We start from the raw sequence: 22,138 nt of genomic DNA on the forward strand, positions 1-22,138 counted from the left end.
AAAATGTAATGTGCTTCCCACTGAGCCTAGGTCATAAAATAAGTCAATAAATAGTAACTAGTTATTTTTAATTATTTATAAAGAAGTATTTTCTGCATTAGAGACTTGGGCACCTCATTAAGACAACCTTTTTATGCATTCTAGTTTCTATGCCTATGGGAAAGAGGTGGTAAGTGGAAGTAAGGACAGAAATAGGAAATGAATTATTTCAGGGCCGGGGCAGAGGGAAAGCAGAATTAAAGCAACTCTCTTTGAATTGAGTGGTTAAAATAGCAGGCACTTTTAGGGAGAACGCTAAGCATAAGCTCTCAGACTCCTTCCAGCTTCTTGCTTCACCCTCTTAAGCTCCAGGAAAGGACGAAATAAAGTGGTGGTCAAGCAGGCCCTGTCCGTCACCACATGGGGGAGCACTTAGGCACGTAAATATGAGCATTGTGACTTCCATCACTATGACGCAGTGACTGTGCAAGGGGGTGAAGCAGTAATACTCTCCCAGGGTCATTTTCTTCTTCCCCTCACTTCCGGCCTGTTGGCAGAGAAAGGCCAGATGACAACCTGAAACCCAGCCAAGCCTCCAGCTGTAATCGCTGGTGAGGTCAACTCCAGCAAATCAGAGGCATCGATAATCTTCTTTAGGTAGTCCTTTATTTCTCCATTCTCATCTTGATAGAGGGGTCTCAAAGTACGAATCAAGTTGAGAAAAAACAGAAACATCCTAGAGCCTCCCACTACAGTGCTGTAGTTAAGGACTCCTGCTCCATCAAGATACTTAGTCACTGGCCAACCAGGCATCTGCCAACCCATCATCTGCCAGCCAGTCCTCAGCCAACCAGTCATAAGTCAACAAGTCCTTAGCCAACCAGGAATGAATCAACTTGGCATGAACCAATCAGGCATGAAACAATCAAGCTTACCAGACATGAACCAACCAGGGATGAGCCAGCCAGGCATGAGCTCATTTGGTACGAACCAACTGGACATAAACCAACCAAATACAAGCTTACCTGACATGAACCAACTGAGCATGAAACAACCAGTCAGGAGCCAACCAGGCACATGGCAACCAGGTATGAGCCAACCAGGCCTGAGCCAACCAGGCATATGGCGACCAAGCATGAGGCAACCATGCTTGAGCCAATTCAGCACAAGTCAACTAAGCATGAGGCAACCAGGCCCAACCCAACCATGCACGAGGCAACCAGGCCTGAGCCAATGCAGTATGAGTCAATCAGGCATGAGACAACCAGGCCTCAGCCAATCAGGCACAAGTCAAGCAGGAACACGCCAATCAGGGACAAGCCAAGCAGGCATGAACCAACCAAGTCCAAGCCAACCAGGCATAAGGCAACCAGGCAGAAGCCAATCAGGCATGAGGCAACCAAGCATGAATTCTTTCCGAGTAAGACCTGCAGAGGCTCATGACTGCCCAGAAATCTTGCACCTAATTAAAGTAAGCGTCTTTCTCCTTGTTCTGTGGAGTTTCATGGCATTAGTTTAGGGCTGAGAGTAAGGAAGGCATAGGTTGGGTTTGAATCCTAGCTCTGCTAATTATGACCCACATACACAACTTTCTAGAAGTTACTGAACCTCTCTAGGTTTCAATTTTCACATCTAAAATCAAGATCATAGTACTATCTATATCAAAAGATTGTTGTAATAATGTAAAATAATTACACATAAATTTCTTGACTTAAAGTAGTGGGCTCAGGAAGTGGGGGGGGGAGATGAATTCATGGATATTTCAGGGACCTAGTATGTTGTCCGTCGTAGGTAAATTTTATCTTTAAGAGGATCTTAGAGAAAAGGAATGTTTCACTTAAATGAATGACCTATCAGTAATAGAATTTCAGGTATTAATGTATAAGATTTTAGGGTAGCAAGTCTTGTTGCTTTTAAGACCACACCTACATGTAGAAGCTAATGATTGTGCCGAAAAAAATATTCATCCAGAACAAATTTTCCATACAATTTCAGATAGTTCTTTGACTCCTGAAGCCCATCCACACCCATCCACAGACAACCTCCAGGAATCCAAGGAGTTGGGTTAAAAATGTCTGATTTAAAAAATCATTTTTAAGGAGGTAATTATGGTTTTCCTGGAAATCATCCCAGTATATAGTAAAGGGGACAAACTAATAGCCATGGTTACTGTGCTTAAGTTCTGTGGCCCTCAAACAATCACTTATGTGATGCACAGCCTAAACAATTCCATATAAAAGTAGTAGCCTAGATTTTTAATGGAGTAAATATGAGGCTGGAATAAGGCACAGGTTGTAGATAAGGGAACCTTTTATAAAAAGAGTTTTGCGGGGCGCCTGGGTGGCTCAGTCGTGAAGCGTCTGCCTTCGGCTCAGGTCATGATCCCAGGGTCCTGGGATTGAGCCCCGCATCGGGCTCCCTGCTCGGCGGGAAGCCTGCTTCTCCCTCTCCCACTCCCCCTGCTTGTGTTCCCTCTCTCGCTGTGTCTCTCTCTGTCAAAATAAATGAATAAAATCTTTAAAAAAATAAAAATAAAAAAAATAAGAGTTTTGCAATGAAAATGTTTCCATCTACTAATTTATATATACATATATTTTATATATAATTTATATATTTTTTCTATTTATCTATCATCTATCATCTATAAATCCTTAAATCAGGCCACGTTCCTTTCTCTTTGATCAGAGAATGTGTTTTAATGGCCAAAATAAAACACCAAACGTTTTCTAGTGAAATCTATCTGCTGAAATGATGCTAGGTCCTATTACAGATCTGTAAGAACTGGGTATCTATATCTTCTACTTTATTCTATCCCCACAAGTTCCCATATCATTTCTCTAACTGGCATTAATCTGCATGATCAGATCATCAATCAAAATACTACACACAACATGTTAATTATTCCAGAAGCACATTTTTCCATGTAGAAAACACTTAAAATTTTTGGAGCTTAGTATCTGACACCCAGCTGGCAATTAATGAATTTATTACTGAATGGCAGTGAATCTCTCTATCCAGAAAACTTACCTTCCTTATCTTTCCAAACATCACCAAGGGAAAAATAGATCCCTGGACCCTCCCACTTCAATGAACCTGTTTCTGTGGAGTTCCTGACCACATTTAATTTTAAACTTGCCTCATGTACCTGAATATAAACTAGAAGTTTCTTGGGAATAATTTTAATGAGTATTCACTAGAAAAATACTAGAAAAGCTAAATTACTTACTATTATAGACATGAGACATTATTTACTCATAGGTATGAATGTAATAATTAAGTAGCTTTGAGCTTTATGTTCCAATAATCTGAAAGTGGGCAGTGACTTGAGATCCAAACCATGTATTAATTTGAATGTGCAAAAAAAAATGATATAGCGAAAAGCCACATTGACAAAGTCTAAAGTTAAACTGGGAAAAACACCTCACAGGCAAACATGACAGACCTTTCATAAAGTCTACTAGCTTTATTGTATATAGACTTTGTGACATCTACCTTGAATATTCAGGAACATTTTTAACTTCAACCTTTCTGGTTGTATTCAAGACTAGTTACCTGGACAGCCTATCTTCATGAGTGAGTTATTGACATAGTTGATCTTCTCTCGACATACATTTAGATTTTAAGGTTCTAGATGACTGGAGTTAATTCTCACTCACTTTTATTAATACCAACTGGGACATCTTACGTTAATAAATGCTCAATAAATAAGTGCTCAAGAAAAACTTCATGATTATCATCTTAAGAATTTATTATTAAGCCATAAACTGAAAGTTTTCTCTACTTTGATAGGAATTGGCTTCCTGTGAAAACATGCTAGATTCAGTGAAGTTAACAGTAACAGGTAAGATGTTTTATAGTATTTTCAGAGCTAAAAAAAGAAACATGGCATAATGTACACACACATACTACTTGTACCTAGATATGTGGAAGCTGCTGTCTTTGGTACACAAAGATGATGCCATTAATAGTGCCTACATGTGCAGGACATTAGTTTGGTAGCTTTGTCAGTGAACCACTATATCTTCCCCATTTTTTAAGTATGAAATTCATATGTAAGAGCTTTTACATCTTATGGCTGCAATAGACTTCAACTAATTTTCAAAATGTAGAATGAGAAATGTAACTGCTCAAAGAAAGTAAATTTAATGCCCAATACGTTGGTAGTAGCCAAATAGGATGAAATAGATAAACAGAAAATGACAGACTATTTTCAAGATATTCACTACATTTTGATAGCCAGCAATGTTAAAAGGATAGGCTAGTGTTTTACAATGAATTAGAACTTCTTAGGCAGGAAATATGAACATTAAGAGAGGATTAAAGCATATAAAATTACACACTTGGAATTCCAAATGAATTTGAGGATGGGCTTTACCATTTCTGTGAAAAGAGATAAGGACTGGAATTTTGATAGCCATTGCATTAAATTTTTAGACCACTTTGGGTAGTACTGACATCTTAACAATGTTATGTCTTATCTATGAATACAAGAGGTCTTTCAACTTACTTAGGTCCTTTTCTTTCAGCAATGTTTTTTGTAGTTTTCAGCATGCAAATATTTCACCTCTTTGGTTATATTAATTCCTAGGTATTTATTTTAGGGGCTATCTTTATTTAGGTAAATGGAGTTGTTTTCTTAGTTTACTTTTTAGTTTGTTCTTTTTGTGTATAGAAACAAAAATGACTTTTGTTTGTTGATCTTATAGATTGCAAATTTGCTGAATGCCTTTATTAGCTATAGTAACTTTCTTTTGGATTCTTTGAGGTTTTTTATCAGTAGGATTTTGTCATCTGCAGAGATCATTTTACCTCTTTCTAATTTAGATAGCTTTTATTTCTTTTTCTTTTCTAATAGTTTTGGCTATAACTTCCAGTACAATGTCGAAAAGCAGTAGTAAAAGTGGGCATCCTTGTCTTCTTAATCTTAGGGGGGGATGCTTTAAGCCATTCACCATTGAGCATGAAGTTAATGGTTTTTTATAAGTACCCTTTATAATGTTGAAGAATTTTCCTCTATTCCTGGTTTTCTGAGGGCTTTTGTCATGAAGGTGTATTGTATTTTGTCAAATGCCTTTCCTGCATCAACTGAGATGTTCATGTGTTTTTTTCCTTTTGTTAATATGATGTATTATATTGATTTATGTTGAACCTTCCTCTCTTTCCTAGGATAAATCATACCATATGGTGCATCATAGTTTTTGATGTAGTGTTCCATGATTCATTGTTTGCATATAACACCCAGTGCTCCATGCAATACGTGCCCTCCTTAATACCCATCACTGGGCTCACCCATCCCCCCACCCCCCTCCCCTCTAAAACCCTCAGTTTGATTCCCGGAGTCCATAATCTCTCATGGTTCGTCTCCCCCTCTGATTTCCCCCTTTCATTTTTCCCTTCCTTCTCCTAATATCCTCCATGCTATTCCTTATGTTCCACAAATGAAACCATATGATAATTGCCTTTCTCTGTTTGACTCATTTCATTTAGCATAATCTCCTCCAGTCCCACCCATGTTGACGCATCTGGAAAGGATGCAAAAGTTGGGGATTCATCCTTTCTGATGGCTAAGTAATATTCCATTTATTTATTTGAGAAAGAAGGCCAGAGAGAGCAAGAGTGGGGGAAGGGGCAGAGGGAGAGGGAGAAGCAGATTGGGGAGCTGGCCATGGGGTTAGATCCCACGACCTGGGATCATGACCTGAGCCAAAGGCAGATGCTTAACTGACTGAGGCACTCAGGCGTCCCTTTTGTGATGTCTTTACCTGTCTTCAGTATCAAAGTAATACTGACCTCATAGAATGAGTTAGGAAATGTTTCTTCCTCTTCACACTTTTTTGGAAGAGTTTAAGGATTATGTTAATTCTTCTTTAAATTTTTGATAGAATTCACCAGGGAAACCATCTCCTGGTTCCTGACTTTACTTTGTTGAGAAATTTTTTTTTGATTACTGATTCAAACTCTTGTTACAGGTCTGCTCAGATTTTTTCTTGAATCAGTTTAGGTCATTTGTAAGTTTCAAGGAATTTGTTCATTTCTTCTGGGTTATCTAATTTCTTGGTGTAAATTTCATAGTATTTACTTATAATCCTTTTCATCTCTGTAAGGTCAGTAGTAGTGTTGCTTTATTTCTGATTTTAATTAACTTGCATCTTCTCTCTTTTTTGTCAGTCTAGTTTTCAATTTGTTGATATTTTCAAAGAACCAAATTTTGGTTTTACTGATTCTTCCCTATCGTACTTTTTCCCTTTATTTTGTTTATCTCTGCTCTAAACTTTATCATTACCTCCCTTCAGTTAGTTTTGGGCTTGGTTTGCTCCTTTTTTCTAGTTTCTTAAGGTATAAGGTTAGGTTATTGCTTGAGATCTTTTTTTTTTTTTTAATGTAGCATTTATAGCTGCTTTCAAGTGCATTCTATAAGTTTCAAGCACTGCTTTCAGTGCATTCTATAAGTTCCATATGTTGCATTTTCATTTTCATTCATCTCTAAGTGTTTTCTAATTTCCCTTGTGATTTTTCTTTGACCTATTGGTTAAGAGTGCATTAATTTCTACATATATGTGATATTCCTAGTTTCCTTCTGCTGTTGATTTCTAGTTTCATTCCACTGGGATTGGAAAAGATACTTTGTATGATTTCAATCTTTCAAAATTTATTGACTTGTTTTGTGGCCTAACATACGGCCTTATCCTAGACAAAGTTCCATGTGCACTTGAGAAAAATGTGCATTATGTTGTTGTTGGGTGGAGTGTACTTTGTATTTCTTTTAGGTCCATTTGATCTATATTGTTGTTCAAATAATCTAGCAAATTATTTATCTTCTGTCTGGTTGTTCAATACATTATTGAAATTGAAGACCTGAAGTTTCCTACTATTATTGTAGAGCTATTTTTCTATCTTCAATTCTGTATTTGCTTCATTTAGTTTGGATCTCTGATTGGTACATAAATGTTTATAAATGTTGTATCTTCTTCATGAATTGACCCTTTTATTATTAAATAATCTCCTTGTCTCTTGTAACAGTTTTAACTTAAAGTCTATGATGTTTGATATACTACAGCCACCTCAGCTCTCTTGGTTACTATTTGCATGAAATATCTTTTTTCCATTATTTTTCACTATCAACCTTTCTGTGTGTGTGTGTTTAAATCTAAAGTGAGTCCCCTATAGACAGCATAGAGTTGGATCATTTTTTTAATCCATTATGCTCATCTCTGTCTTTTGATTAGACTATTTAATCCATTTACATTTAAAGTAAATGAGGAGGGACTTCTTCCATTTTGCTGTTTTCTATATGCCATACAGGCTTTTTGTTCCTCATTTCCTCCACTGCTACCTTCTTTTGTGTTTTGTTGATTTTTGTATTGAAATATTTTGATTCCCTTCTCATTTCCTTATGTGTATATTTTATAGATATTTTCTTTGTGGTTATTATGGAAATTACATTTAACATCCTAAAGTTATAATAATCTAATTTGAATTTATACCAGCTTAATTCCAATAGCATACAAAACTCTTATACATCTCCATTTCCCTTCTTTTATGTTATTGATGTTAGAGGTTACATCTTTGTACATTATGTGCCCAATAACATATATTAATAACTAATTTTATGCAGTTGTCTTTAAATTATGTAGAAAATAAAAAGTGGAGTTATAAACAAAATTAAAATAACTCTAGCCCTTATAATTGCCCATGCATTTACCTTTAACTAGGTATCTTTACTTTTATCTTTATTTCTTTATGTGGCTTTGAGTTACTGTCTAGCTTTCTTTCATGTCAACCTGAAAGACTTCTAGCATTTTATGCAGGGCAGGTATACTGATAATAAAATCCCTTAGGTTTTTGTTTCTTTGTTTTTGGTGGTGATCTGGGGATGTCTTGATTTCTCCCTCATTTCTGAAGGGCAGTTTTGGTAGAGATACAATTCTCAGTTGATAGGCTCCCCCAGCACTTTGAATAGATAAACTCACGGCCTTCTCGTCTCCAAGGTTTCTGATGAGAAATCAGATGATAACCCTACTGATGATTCATTGTACATGACAAGTTCCTTCTCTCTTGCTGCTTTCAGAATTTTCTCTTTGTCTTTCAGCAGTTTGCTTATGTGTCTTAGTGTTGCTCTTTTTGGTTTATACTACTTGGAGTTTGTTGAGCTTCTTGGATTTGTAGATACATTAATTGATTCAAATTTGGGAAGTTTTCAGCCATCATTTCTTCAAATATTCTTTTTTCCCTTCTCTCTTATCATGCTAAGAATCTGCCTTATAGAGTGTATACTGGCCCATTTGATGGTGTTCCACAAAGCCCTTAGGCACTGTTTATTTTTCTTCATTGTTTTTCTTTCAGTTCCTGACTTGGTAATTTCAATTGTCTTATATTCAAATTCACTATTTTTTTTTTCTTCTGCTAGCTCAATTCTGATTTTGAACCTCTACAGTGCATTTGTCACTTCAGTTATTGTACATAATTATCAGCTTCAGAATTTTGGGTGGGGGTTCTTTTTTTTTTTTTAAAGATTTATTTATTATTTTGAGAGAGCGAGAATGAGAGAGAGAGAGTACATGAGAGGGGGGAGGGTTAGAGGGAGAAGCAGGCTCCTTGCTGAGCAGGGAGCCCGATGCGGGACTCGATCCCGGGACTCCAGGATCATGACCTGAGCTGAAGGCAGTGGCTTAACCAACTGAGCCACCCAGGCGCCCATCTTTTTTTTTTTTTTATAATTTGTATTTTGTTACTGAGATTCTTATTTTGTTCATATATTTGTTTCCTGTTTTTGTGCCTGTCTTTCCTTTAGCTCTTTGAGCATCTTTAAGACAGTTGTTTTAGTCTTGTTCTAATACATGTGGGCTTCCTCAGGTATGTTTTCTATTGATTTACTTCATTCTTTTGAATGGGGCACAGTTTCCAATTTCTTTGTATGCCTTGTGATTTGTTGTTGAAAACTGGACGTTTGAATCTTATGTTAACTCTGGAAATAAAATTCTCCCCCTTCCCCAGGATGGCTGTTTTTTTTTGTTTTTGTTTTTTATTGTTATAGGGTATCTCTGTAAGAGATCAGCCTGAGTTAAATGTTTAAGGTGTTCTGAGGTCTTTTCTAAGTCTGTGTTTCCCTGGTCATGCACGGTAGCTTTCTAAATTCTCGTGTGGCTCTTTTTACATCTGGAAGCTGCTTTCATTGGTGGCGGTTGGAAAAATGGTGGCCAACTTCTAAGCTCTCACCTTAGCATTAAGAGTAGCAATCCATGAGCAGAACACAGAACTCCAGTATTTGGAGGATAAGTCCCCTAATGCCTACCCTGGCTCCAGCAATCACTCAACAATTCATGTTGCCGTCTGTACAGCTGCTGCCATGAGGCAAGGGGGCAGGGGAAACTTGTAAGCCACCAGTGGGCTGATAGCTGAATTTGACCACAATTAACTGCAGTTTACCAGCCAAGCTGTCCTCTGGAAGTTGTAAGCGTTCAAATAAACTCTAGAGTTCCAGAATATTCACTGCCAGTACAGTTATAGAGGTGCAGAGATGAATTCCTGGTACTGCCTACTCTACCATCTTCCTTTTCTTTATTATAAACTTTTTAACATATTGTATATGAATTTATATTTCAGATTTACTCAGAGATGGCTTTGGGGACAATCCCCTTTTCTACTGTCTAATTGCAGAAGTACACAATCAACAAAAACCATCAGGTAAAATAAATCTGCCTCTTCCAATTTAATCTGGGGTATACTTTCTCTACCTTGAAAATGAAGAACAATTTGATAGCACAGAATTACTACTAAACAGAGTAGAAGAGTATAAGTACATAAACTTAGTTGTTTTTTATTTTTTTATTTTTTTACAGAAAATGTGTGGTATGTATTCGTATATGCATAGGAAAAAATTTGGAAGAATATACATTATTAAAAGATGGCCTGTCTTTTTTTAAGATTTTGTTATAAGGGACCTAAACCTACATTATGTATTTTTTGTACTGTTTGATATTTTGTCCAGTAAGCTTTTATTAGTTTAATAAAGAAAACACTAAGATATTCAATTTTAGAGGAAAGAACACTCTTAAGATTCAAAGCATTAATCTCGTTGTACCTTCTCGTCCCTCTTCTAGGCAAAGTGACTGTTGGATTTGCCATGTACTACTTTACGTATGACCCCTGGATTGGCAAGTTACTTTACCTAGAGGACTTTTATGTCATACAAGCTTACCGAGGTCGAGCTACACTTATATTATTACTTATAGTTTAAAAATTAAAATGGCATATTTTAAGGAGTAGAGATAGGGCTTCACTATAAATATGGTATTTAAGTTAGTTTATGTAACTCACTTCTATTTCATGAGACTGATCACTATCCTAGTTATCCTTGCATATGGGGAAAACTCAATCACAGATTAGAAAATGACTTTCTTTTTAGTTCCCATCAAAGCTTGAATAAGCCAAATTATCACAGCTATCCTTTTATCTTCAAAAAATGCGTTTATATTTTAGGTTGTTTTGTCTGGAAGTGAATAAGAAATATACTATATTATGAGAGTGACAGGGACTCATTTCTGCTTCACCAATCTTTAAATCCAAAATCTTTTCTATTACCTTTGGAACCACTTTACAATTAGGAAGAAGATATTAAAAACATTCATGAGTTGAGTTTCAACACAAGCTATTAAGAATATATAACAGCCACATATAGGGTTTCATATTTTACTTCTTTAAGATTAAAGCAAAACTTGTTAAGTGGATTTTTAAAACTCGTGTCATTTTCCATTATCTATTTAAAAGGTCTAGGTATTGGAGCTGAAATGCTGAAGAGGTTAAGTCAGGTATGTATTACATTTAGTATTGGTATTCTGTACGTTGTCATTTTCTTCATTAAATATTATTTAACAGGGTGTAAATTAATTTATCTCACCTTCTGAACATAACCTCAAAACATACTTATTTTTTATTTCAATTAAAATAGATCTTCAAATCAGATAGTCATATAATTATATTTGAATTATGTTTAATCAAAAATTGATTTCTATGTAACCCACAACCATACTATACACCACTTTGCTATAAAGCAGAAGTAAGCAAGAGGGAGATTAGAAGGCAAATCTACCTATAAAATAGGTCCATGGTATGAATATAAGAATAGCATAAAAATGACTTCTGGGAAGTTGGAGTAGGAGCCTCCTAAGCTCATTTTGTCCCAGGGACACACCTAGAAAACAGCCACATCAGTGCAACCAACCCAGAAAATGACCTAAAGACTAGCAGAACAGACATCCCACAGTTAATCAAAGGGAGGAGTCCACATTGAAAAGGGTAGGAGAGGCAGAGACAAGGTCAAGAACCAGATTCCTGGGGAGACTAACCACAAATGGGAGGGACACCACAAGCACATAGAAGGGAGAGGATCAGACCCCACAGCCGGCAACCCAGGCATGGGGGATCTGCATTGGAGACAAGTGCCCATAACATTTGGCTTTGAAAACCATGGGGCTTAACTTCTCGAATTTTTACAACCAGTTGGGCTTAACTCCAGGAACGTTAAAAATCAGTGGGCTTAGCGCTGAGAGTGAGAGGGCAATAGGAAATGGAGTCCCCAACCTTAAAGAGACAGCATAACAAACAACCCCACCAGGACAGAACACAGAAGCAGCAGTATGAAAAATGCCTAGGGTATCCATGAAGATTTATTTACAAATCTCAGAATATGTGCTGGAGGGGCAGGGATCTTTAGGAGACTATGCCAAGAATAAAAAAGCTGGTGGGAGTCATTTCTCTCTTCCCCAAACCCCTACTTCCCAGCCTAGATAGCTGGATACTTGTGGGAAACGGGGTATGCTGCACCTACCTTGCTAATAGCATGCATCCCACCCCACATTCTCCTGTGGATCCACTCCATCCATTTCACCCCACTCAGCAGGAGTCTCTCCAAGCAGCTCCTGTCAGGTCTTATTCAAGCAGCTCTGGCAGTGACCTGCACCAGTCCAAAATGACTCCTGCCTTGTGGAGAGGGAAAGATAACCCCACACATCAGTTCGACTGCAGCCCTAGCAGCCAAACCTAGTAACTGGCAGTGCAGAGAATGCCCTGCTGATCAGTGGGTCTGCAGCACCAGCACATGGACTGGGGGCAGGCACTTGATATGATAACTCGCCCTGTCCACCAACAAAAACCTCAGGGTTAGCAGAGGGAGAGACTTCTGCAGTTTGGGGTCACTGCAGCCATGGCACTGGGGACAGGCATCTGGTCTGCCAGCCTTGCCCACCAATAAAAGCCTCTCAAGGTACAAGGTAGGGAGAGCACCCTGCAGGTGGGTGCTACCACAGCCCTAAGAGACAAACTGGGGATAGCATTTGATTTGTTTATAGCCACTGCCCACCAACATAAGCCTCTTAGGAGACAACGCAGGGAATGCACTCTGCAGTCTGGTATGACTTCAGCCCCAGCAAACTGGGCTTAGGGCAGGCATTTTGGTCTGACTGCTGACAATGCCCAACTGTAAACCTACTGCTACAGAATGGCCCTTTAACAGCACAGGACCAAATATGGCCCACAAAAATCAAAGCAGGCCATTGCAGCCAACTGGACTAAAAGCAAATGAGGCTTAGCCACAATAGTAGGGCACACACAAACCAAATAGAAGACACCCATGAAGCACCTGGTTCTGGTGAACAGGAGACATTGTGCTACAGGGCACCATAGGACCTCTTCTTTGTAAGGCCACTACATTCAAGATCAGGAGACATAACTGATTTTCCTTACATATAAACAAACACAGAGAGTTAGACAAAATAAGACAGAGGAATATATCCCAAATGAAAGACCAGGAAAAAACCACAGCAAAAGAGCTAAATGAAATGGAGACAAACAAATTACCTGATAATGAATTCAAACTAATGGTCCTAAAGATACTGGACTTGAGAAAAGTGGAAAATCACAGGAAAACCTTCAACAAAGAAATAGAAAACAAAAAAGTAACCAATCAGGGATGAATAATTTAATAACTGAAATGAAAAATAGACTAGAGGAAATCAACAGATTAGAGGAGGCAGAAGAACAGATCAGTGGGCTGGAGGACAACAACAAAGCTGAACAGGAAAAAGAAAAAATAGAAAACAAATGAGAACATGTTTAGGGAACTCAGCAACATCATCAAACCTAATAAAATTTGCATTATATGGATCCCAAAAAGAGAAAAGAGAAGGGGGCAGAAAATTTATTTGAAGAAATAATAGCTGAAAACTTCTCTAATCTGGGGAAGGAAACAGATATTCAGATCCAGGAGGCACAGAGAGTTCCTAAGAAAATCAACCCAAGCAGATCTACACCAACACACATAATAATAAAATGGCAATAAAGTAGTGATAAAGAGAGAATTTTAAAAGCAATAAAAGTTACATACAAGGGAAATCCCATAAGGCTATTAGCTGATTTTTCAGCAGAAACTTTGCAGGCCAGAACGGACTGGCATGATATATTCAAAGTGATGAAAGGAAACAACTTGCAACCAAGAATACTCATTTCATGGCTATCCAGCAAGGCTATCATTCAGAACAGAAGTAGAGATAAAGAGTTTCCCAGACAAACAAAAAGCAAAACAGTTCATTACAACTAAACCAGCCTTAGAAGAACTATTAAAGGGAATTCTTTGAGTGGGAAGAAATCATGATAATCAGGAGTAAGAAATTATGAAAGGAAAAAACTTGAGTTAAATACAAACAAACAAACAAAAAAAGCCATAGATGAATCACTTATAAAACCAGTATGGAGGTTAAAGCACAAAAACAGTAAGACCGAGTGTATCTATAAATATCAAGTCAAAGGATTCACAAAATGAAAGGGCGTGAAGTAGGACATATACATAAAATGGTGGGGGGAGGATAAAAATTTACTGCTTTTAGAATGGGTTCTTAAAAAGGGGCGCCTGGGTGGCTCAGTCAGTTAAGCGTCTGCCTTTGGCTCAGGTCATGATCCCAGGGTGCTGGGATCGAGCCCCACATCGGGCTCCCTGCTGAGCAGGAAGCCTGTTTCTCCTTCTCCCTCTGCCATTCTCTCCACTTGTGCTCTCTGGCTCTATTTCTCTGTCAAATAAATAAACAAAATCTTTTTAAAAAATAGAATGGGTTCAAACTTAATCGACCATCAACTTAATATAGACTGCTACACTATATGCATGTTATATATGAGCCAAATGGAAACCACAAATCAAAAATATCTAACGGATACACAAAAAATTAAGAGAAAGGAACCCAAGCATATCACTATAGAATGCTATCAAAGACAAGGAAAGTGCAAGAGAAAAAAGTAATAGAGAAGAACAGCAAAAATACCTGTAAAACAGGTAATAAATGGCAATAAGTACATACCTATCAATAATTACTTTTAATGTAAATGAACTAAATGCTCCAATCAAAAGACATAGGGTGACTGAATGGATATAGAAGCAAGACCCAATGATAAGCTGCCTACAGGAGTCTCCCTTCAGAACTAAAGTTACATGCAAATTGAAAGTGAAGGGATGGAAAGATATTTACCATGCAAATGTAAGTGAAAAGAAAGCTGGGGTATGAATACTTAGACAAAATAAACTTTAAAACAAAGACTGTAACAGGAGACAGAGAAGAACACTACATGATTACAAATGGAATAATCCAACAGGAGGATATAATCACTGTAAATATTTATGCACCCAATATAGGAGTATCTCATACATAAAGCAACTATTAACAGACATAAAGAAAGAAAAACATGACATTAATACAATGATAGTAGGGGACTATAACCCTCAGTTACATTAATGGATATACCATCCAGACAGAAAATCTAGGAAACAGTGGCTTTGAATGAAACATTGGACCAGATGTATCTAAAAGATATACTCAGAACATTCCATCTCCAAATAGTGGAATACACATTCTTTTCAAGTGTATCTGAAATGTTCTCCAGAACAGATCACAGGTTAGGCCACAAAACGAGTCTCCATAAACTCAAAAAGATTAAAATTTATCATGCATCTTTTCTGACTACAATGATATGAAACTAGAAATCAAACACAAGAAAAAATTTGGAAAGAACACAAATACCTTGAGGCTACAAACATGCTATTAAACAACGAATAGGTCAACCAAGAAATCGGAGGAGATTAAAAAAAATACATTGAGGCAAATGAAAATGAAAATATAATGATCCAAAATCTTTGGGATCCAGGAAAAGTTGCTTTAAGAAGGAAGATTATAGCAATATAGGTCTACTTGATAAACTAAGAAGCTCAAATAAAGAACCAACCTTACACATAAAGGAGCTACAGAGAAAGAACAAAGCCCAAAGCCACTAGAAAGAAGAGGATAACAAAGAATGCAGTGGAAATCAATGAAATAGGGACTAAAAAAGGGGGGAAAAAAAAAACACCAACAATACAACAGATAAATGAAACCAGGAGCTAGTTCTTTGAAAATACCAACAAAATTGAAAACCTTTAGCCAGATTCATCAAAAAAAGGACTCAAATAAAATTAAAAGTGAAGGAGAAATAATAACCAATAATTCAGAAATATTAAGGATTATGAGAGTATTATGAAAAATTTTATGCCAACATATTGGACAACCTAAAAGAAATGGATAAATTCCTAGAAACATATGACCTTCGAAAACTGAATCAGGAAGAAATAGAGAATTTGAACAGACTGATTACTAGCAATGGAATTGAATCAAGCAATCAAAAAACTCCATACAAAAGTTAGGACCAGATGGCATCACAGGTGAATTCTACCAGACATTTAAAGAAGAATTAACACCTTTTATTCTCAAACTATTCCAAAAAATGGAAAAGAAAGAAAAGCTTACGAATTCATTATACAAAGACAGCATTACCGTGATTTCAAAACTGGATAAAGACACTACAAAACAAGAAAACTAAAGGCAATATCTCTGATGAACATAGATGCAAAAATCATCACAAAATACTAGCAAACCAAACCCAAATATTCATTTAAAAAAATTTTCCCTATGATCAAGTTAGATTTACCACGGATGCAAGGGTGGTTTAATATTCACAAATCAATCAATGTGATACATCACATTAACAAGAGAAAGGATAAAAACCATACGATTATCTCAATAGTTGCAGCAAAAACATGTGAGAGCAGTAATCAAAAACCTCCCAAAAAACAAGAGTCCAGGGCCTGATGGATTCCCTGAGGAATTCTACCAAACATTCAAAGAAGAAATAATACCTATTCTCCTGAAACTGTTTCAAAAAAATAGAAACAGAAGGAAAACTTCCAAACTCATTCTATGAGGCCAGTATTACCTTGATCCCAAAACCAGGCAAAGACCCCATCAAAAAGGAGAATGACAGACCAATATCCCGATGAATATGGATGCCAAAATTCTCAACAAGATCCTAGCTAGTAAGATCCAACAGTACATTAAAAGGATTATCCATCTCAACCAGGTGGGATTTATCCCTGGGATGCAAGGGTGGTTCAACATTTGCAAATCAATCAATGTGATAGAATGCAGCAAGAGAAGATACAAGAACCACATGGTCCTCTCAACTGATGCAGAAAAAGCATTTGACAAAATACAGCATCCTTTCCGGATTAAAACTTTTCAGAGTGTAGGGATAGAAGGAACATTCCTCAATTTCATAAAAACCATCTATGAAGAGCCCACAGCGAATATCATTCTCAATGGGGAAAAGCTGAGAGCCTTTCCCTTAAGATCAGGAACTCGACAAGGATGCCCACTCTCGCCACTATTGTTCAACATAGTACTGGAAGTCCTAGCAATAGCAATCAGACAACAAAAAGAAATAAAAGGTATTCAAATTGGCAAAGTCAAACTCTCTCTCTTCGCAGATGACATGATACTTTATGTGGAAAACCCAAAAGAATCCACCCCCAAATTACTAGAACTCATACAGCAATTCAGTAATGTGGCAGGATACAAAATCAATGCACAGAAATCAGTTGCTTTTCTATACACTAACAATGTAACTGTAGAAAGAGAAATTAGGAAATCGATTCCATTTACAATAGCATCTAAAACCATAAGATACCTTGGAATAAACCCAACCAAAGAGGTAAAGGATCTATACTCGAGAAACTACAGAACACTTATGAAGGAAATTGAAGAAGATACAAAAAGATGGAAAAACATTCCATGCTCATGGATCAGAAGAATACATTGTTAAAATGTCTATGCTGCCCAGAGCAGTCTATACTTTCAACACCATCCCAATCAAAATGCCAATGGCATTTTTCAAAGTGCTGGAACAAACAATCCTAAAATTTGTATGGAATCAGAAAAGACCCCGAATTGCCAAGGAAATGTAGAAAAAGAAAAACAAAGCTGGGGCCATCACATTGCATGACTTCAAGCTATATTACAAAGCAGGGATCACCAAGACAGCATGGTACTGGCACAAAAACAGACACATAGATCAATGGAACAGAATAGAGAGCCCAGATACAGACCCTCAACTCTATGGTCAATTAATCTTTGACAAAGCAGGAAAAAATATGCAATGGAAAAAGACAGATTCTTCAATAAATGGTGCTGGGCAAATTGGACAGCTATATACAGAAGAATGAAACTCAACTATTTTCTAACTCCATACACAAAGATAAACTCAAAATGGATGAAAGACCTCAATGTGAGACAGGAATCCACCAAAATCCTAGAAGGAAACATAGGCAGTAACCTCTTCGAAATCAGCCACAGCAACTTCTTTCAGGACACGTCTCCAAAGGCAAGGGCAACAAAAGCAAAAATGAACTTTTGGGACTTCATCAAAATAAAAAGCTCCTGCACAGCAAGGAAACAGTCAGCAAAACAAAGAGGCAACCCACAGAAATGGGAGAAGATATTTGCAAATGACACTACAGTCAAAGGGCTGGTATCCAAGTTCTATAAAGAACTTCTCAAACTCAACACCCAAAAAACAAATAATCAAGTCAAAAAATGGGCAGAAGACATGAAAAGACACTTCTCTGAAGAAGACATTCAAATGGCTAACAGACACATGAACAAATGTTCATCTTCATTAGCCATCAGGAAAATTCAAATCAAAACCACATTGAGATACCACCTTACACCAGTTAGAATGGCAAAAATTGACAAGGCAAGAAACAACAAATGCTGGAGAGGTTGTGGAGCAAGGGGAACCCTCTTACACTGTTGGTAGGAATGCAACCTGGTACAGCCACTCTGGAAAACAGTATGGAGGTTCTTTAAGAAGTTAAAAATAGAGCTACCCTATGACCCAGCAATTGCACTACTGGATATTTACCCCAAAGATACAGATATAGTGAAAAGAAGGGCCACATACACCCCAATGTTCATAGAGCAATGTCCCCAATAGCCAAACTGTGGAAGGAGCCGAGATGCCCTTCAACAGATGAATGGATAAAGAAGATGTGGTCCATATATACGATGGCATATTACTTAGCCATCAGAAAGGATGAATACCCAACTTTTGCATCCTTTCCCGATGTGTCAACATGGATGGGACTGGAGGAGATTATGTTAAGTGAAATAAGTCAAACAGAGAAAGGCAATTATCATATGGTTTTACTTATTTGTGGAACATAAGGAATAGCATGGAGGATATTAGGAGAAGGAAGGGAAAAATGAAGGGGGGAAATCAGAGGGGGAGACGAACCATGAGAGACTATGGACTCCAGGAATCAAACTGAGGGTTTTAGAGGGGAGGGGGATGGGGGGATGGGTGAACCCAGTGATGGGTATTAAGGAGGGTATGTATTGCATGGAGCACTGGGTGTTATATGCAAACAATGAATCATGGAACACTACATCAAAAACCATGATGTACTGTATGGTGACTAACATAATAAAAAAATTATAAAAACATAAAGAAAAAAACTGAATTGGATTTATAGAAAAAACAATGAGAAGACTTGGCAAATCATCTTTGGACTTTTCAAAGAAAGAGTTTTAAAACTCAACAGGACTTTTTTTCTTCTTACAGCTTTGGAGAAGTCCAAGAGTTAACTATTGTATTATTATTTGGAAGTATTATACAGACATAGTGCCTTACATATAGACCTTTAATAAAATAAATGTGTTAATGAAGACTATGCTTTCAATTAAAAGTAATCTCTTTGTTTTTAAACAGATAGCCATCAGAAGCCAATGTAACTGCATGCACTTTCTTGTTGTCATTTGGAACCAGGCTTCTATTGACTACTATACTCGTCGAGGGGCTTTAGACCTTTCCTCTGAGGAGGGTTGGCATCTGTTCAGGTTTAATAGAGAAGTACTCATGGATATGGCAAAGGAAGAGTGAAAGATGATTCATCTCAACTTGTCCCAACATATGCTCCAACATTTGAATGTCACCTGAGTCCAACAGCAGTTTGACTTTGAGTGTTGTACAATACAGCAAGTGATCAAACTCTGGTTTGAGCAGGTCTTTTACTCTGAAACAGATTTGGCATATATAATCAACCTTCCTTTATCCAAACTAATATACTAATGACTAGTAACAGAGGTGATGATCCAAAAGAGTAGATAAATCAAGAATCACTTTATATTTAGTAGTAGGATATTTATTTTTTACCTACCATATCTCACTAAATTTTAGATGTTTATATTTTCACATCTTAACACAGCTGAAATTGGGATAATTATAATGATCAACTGGTATCACTTTTTTCTTAGAGGCAAATAACGTGTCTTAGATTTGATGAAATATGGATTCATTTGATTATAAACAGATCTGAGGTACAAAAAATTCATTTAAAATACTGAAGCTAAATTTTGAGGAGCTTACTCATGAAAAACTAGTAAGTGAACTATTTCCCTACCTTGAGTAGCTCAAGTACCACTGACTCCTTAATATCATCTCAGAACTACATTTTATCTCTGAGCATTTACAGCTCTTTGGTTGTATTTATCTTAGGGAAGATATTACATATAACACTTGTATATACATACGTTTCTTTCTTTTCTAGTAGAAATATAAGCCCTTTGACAGAAGTATAATTACTTTTGTATCCTGTGTTGCAAACAGAACATGAGTTCCTACTATGTACCAGGTATTTCATAAGCATAAAAGCTGCACAAAGAGGATTCAGTCATAACCTACAAGGAGTCTTGTCTGTGAAAAAATACTAGTTTTAGCTTTATAATAAATTGGATGGGTTGTCACAACTATAAACACCCAAGTGTAAAGGAATGTAGAATAGAGAGCATTTCACTCCTACCTTAGAAGATTGAGAAAGGTGACACTGGAATTGGGTTTGAAGGATGAGTTCGAAGTTAGAATATGGAACAGGAGGAAACAGAAAAAAAATTTCTAAGAGGAAATACCAGCATAGGCAGAAAAAAAAAAAAAAAACCCTTAAAATAACAAAGCATGTTCAAGGAGTAAGTGATATGTTACAGATAAAATATAACATACATTGGCAGTAGGGTAGGAAAGGAGAGGGAAGATAGGATTAAAGTTGAATTGGGATCATAAGTGAAGGGCCTTGTATGCCGTGCTTAGGTGTCTTGATTTGACGGTATAGGCAATGATGAGCCACTGAAGATTTCAGAGAGACAACTAACCATAATGGTTGTTAGAAAGACAACTATGTCATAATATGACAGATGGGTTAGAAGAATAGGGTAGCAGACACTATATGTTAGCTGAAACTCAACACCCATTCCATATCCCTTACAGCTTGCCTTCCTCACCATAGAAAAAAATATGATTTGCCAATTTTCCTTGAGCTAAGGTGGCTGTATGGTAAGTTCTGGTCAAGATATAGACAAGAATTCTGAGAGAGGCTCTAAGAAAGCATTTACTTTTTTGATAATAGAGGGTCAGAAGCATCTGGCAGAGTTTGTCCTAATCTTTCTTCCTACACTGAATGTGTTTATGTTCCAGAGGAACAACAGCCATTTTGTGACCATGAGATGACAAACTGACATACTAAAGAGCAGAGTGGAAAGAGAAAATGTTCAGGTCCTTGATGGCACTAATGAGCTACGGAATGAACCCTGTACTGTCTAATTCCAGACTTTACACAGACTCTTATTTACTCTTAACTGGTTTATTGCTACCTGCAAAGAGAACACATTCTCAAGTGACATAAAGCAAGAATGATGGAGGGCAGATGAAGGGCTATTGTAATAATTCAGGAAGGTGATGATGAAAACTTGAATGGGAGCAAGGATTAAAGAAGAGTAGAAAAGGTAGAGTAGATCTGAAAAACACAGAAATAAAAGAAGAGAGAGGTAGAGGCAATTAAATTTTAGGCATATTAACATTGGGGATACCTGAGATGTAAGGTAGATGCAATAAAAAATAATTAGAAAATAGGTCTACAGCTCTAGAGAAATATGGGAGCTGGAAATATAAATGATAAGGAAATATAAATGGTGGCTAAAGCCAGTAAAGTATATTGAATGAAAATGAGAGAGCATATAAAATGAGAAAAGATGACTAGGAATGCAACCTAAAGAGCCACAGCATTTTGATTCAGAGCAAGAGAATGAAGAATAAGATAAGCAGGAATAACAGCAAAGGGAGGAGGGAGTTTCAGGTAGGGAATGTTCAAGAGTCAATAATTACAGAAAATTCAAATAGGTATAGAGACCAGGGAGTCAGAAAGAGAGGAATCAAAAGTGAGGAAGTAAGAAAGTGACACTAATTTATTTTATGAAGTATGGCAATCATAGGAAAGAGAAAGAAAAGATAGCTTGAGAGGAAGAGGTAGGGTTAAGGAAAGGTTTTTGTTACTCTTGTTTCTGGATAAAGAATATCTGAAGCTATTTATAGATCAAGGAAAAGAAATTAATGAAAAGAGAAACCAAAGACTGAAGATTAAACAGGATAGAATATGGTACTGGAAAACACAGCAAAGAATGAGATCAGGAACACAAATAAGCATTAGCCTTAGACGAAAGGGATGCACGGCTGAAAAGAGAGAGGTAAGTCTTGAAGGTAGAGGGGAAGAAGTTGAAAATGGTCATGTCTAAAAGCTCATGCTTCCCCACTATGTAATAGACAGTCATCTCTGGCAGGTGTAGGAGACTTAAGAATAAATGGTCTGTAATACCTCTCCTGGGGAACAGAATAGGAAACCAACTAAAGGAACCAGTAGGATTACTAGGTAGCACTGGGGTGCCTTGTAGAATATGGTCCTCTTAAATAGAAATGTTTTTGGACA

The 22,138-nt window shown here is 37.0% G+C and overlaps 1 protein-coding gene across 1 annotated transcript; it reads left to right on the forward strand.

Moving 5' to 3' along the window:
- The first annotated feature begins 865 nt into the window (after positions 1-865).
- On the forward strand, positions 866-19,266 carry SATL1 (spermidine/spermine N1-acetyl transferase like 1). The gene is made up of 6 exons (XM_021683200.1): positions 866-1,450; positions 3,769-3,820; positions 9,583-9,663; positions 10,080-10,181; positions 10,747-10,787; positions 19,096-19,266. Exons 1-6 carry the CDS (start codon positions 866-868, stop codon positions 19,264-19,266), a joined length of 1,032 nt encoding a protein of 343 aa, XP_021538875.1.
- Positions 19,267-22,138: the final 2,872 nt, after the last annotated feature.

Source organism: Neomonachus schauinslandi, chromosome X (assembly GCF_002201575.2).
Source record: "Neomonachus schauinslandi chromosome X, ASM220157v2, whole genome shotgun sequence".
NCBI classification, from domain to species: domain Eukaryota; kingdom Metazoa; phylum Chordata; class Mammalia; order Carnivora; family Phocidae; genus Neomonachus; species Neomonachus schauinslandi.

Coding starts and splice junctions, on each gene's coding strand:
- SATL1 (XM_021683200.1), top strand. CDS start 866: ATGAATCAACTTGGCATGAACCAATCAGGCATGAAACAATCAAGCTTA. Junction 9,664..10,079: donor CAATCAACAAAAACCATCAG/GTAAAATAAATC, acceptor TCCCTCTTCTAG/GCAAAGTGACTGTTGGATTT. Junction 10,182..10,746: donor TGTCATACAAGCTTACCGAG/GTCGAGCTACAC, acceptor TCTATTTAAAAG/GTCTAGGTATTGGAGCTGAA.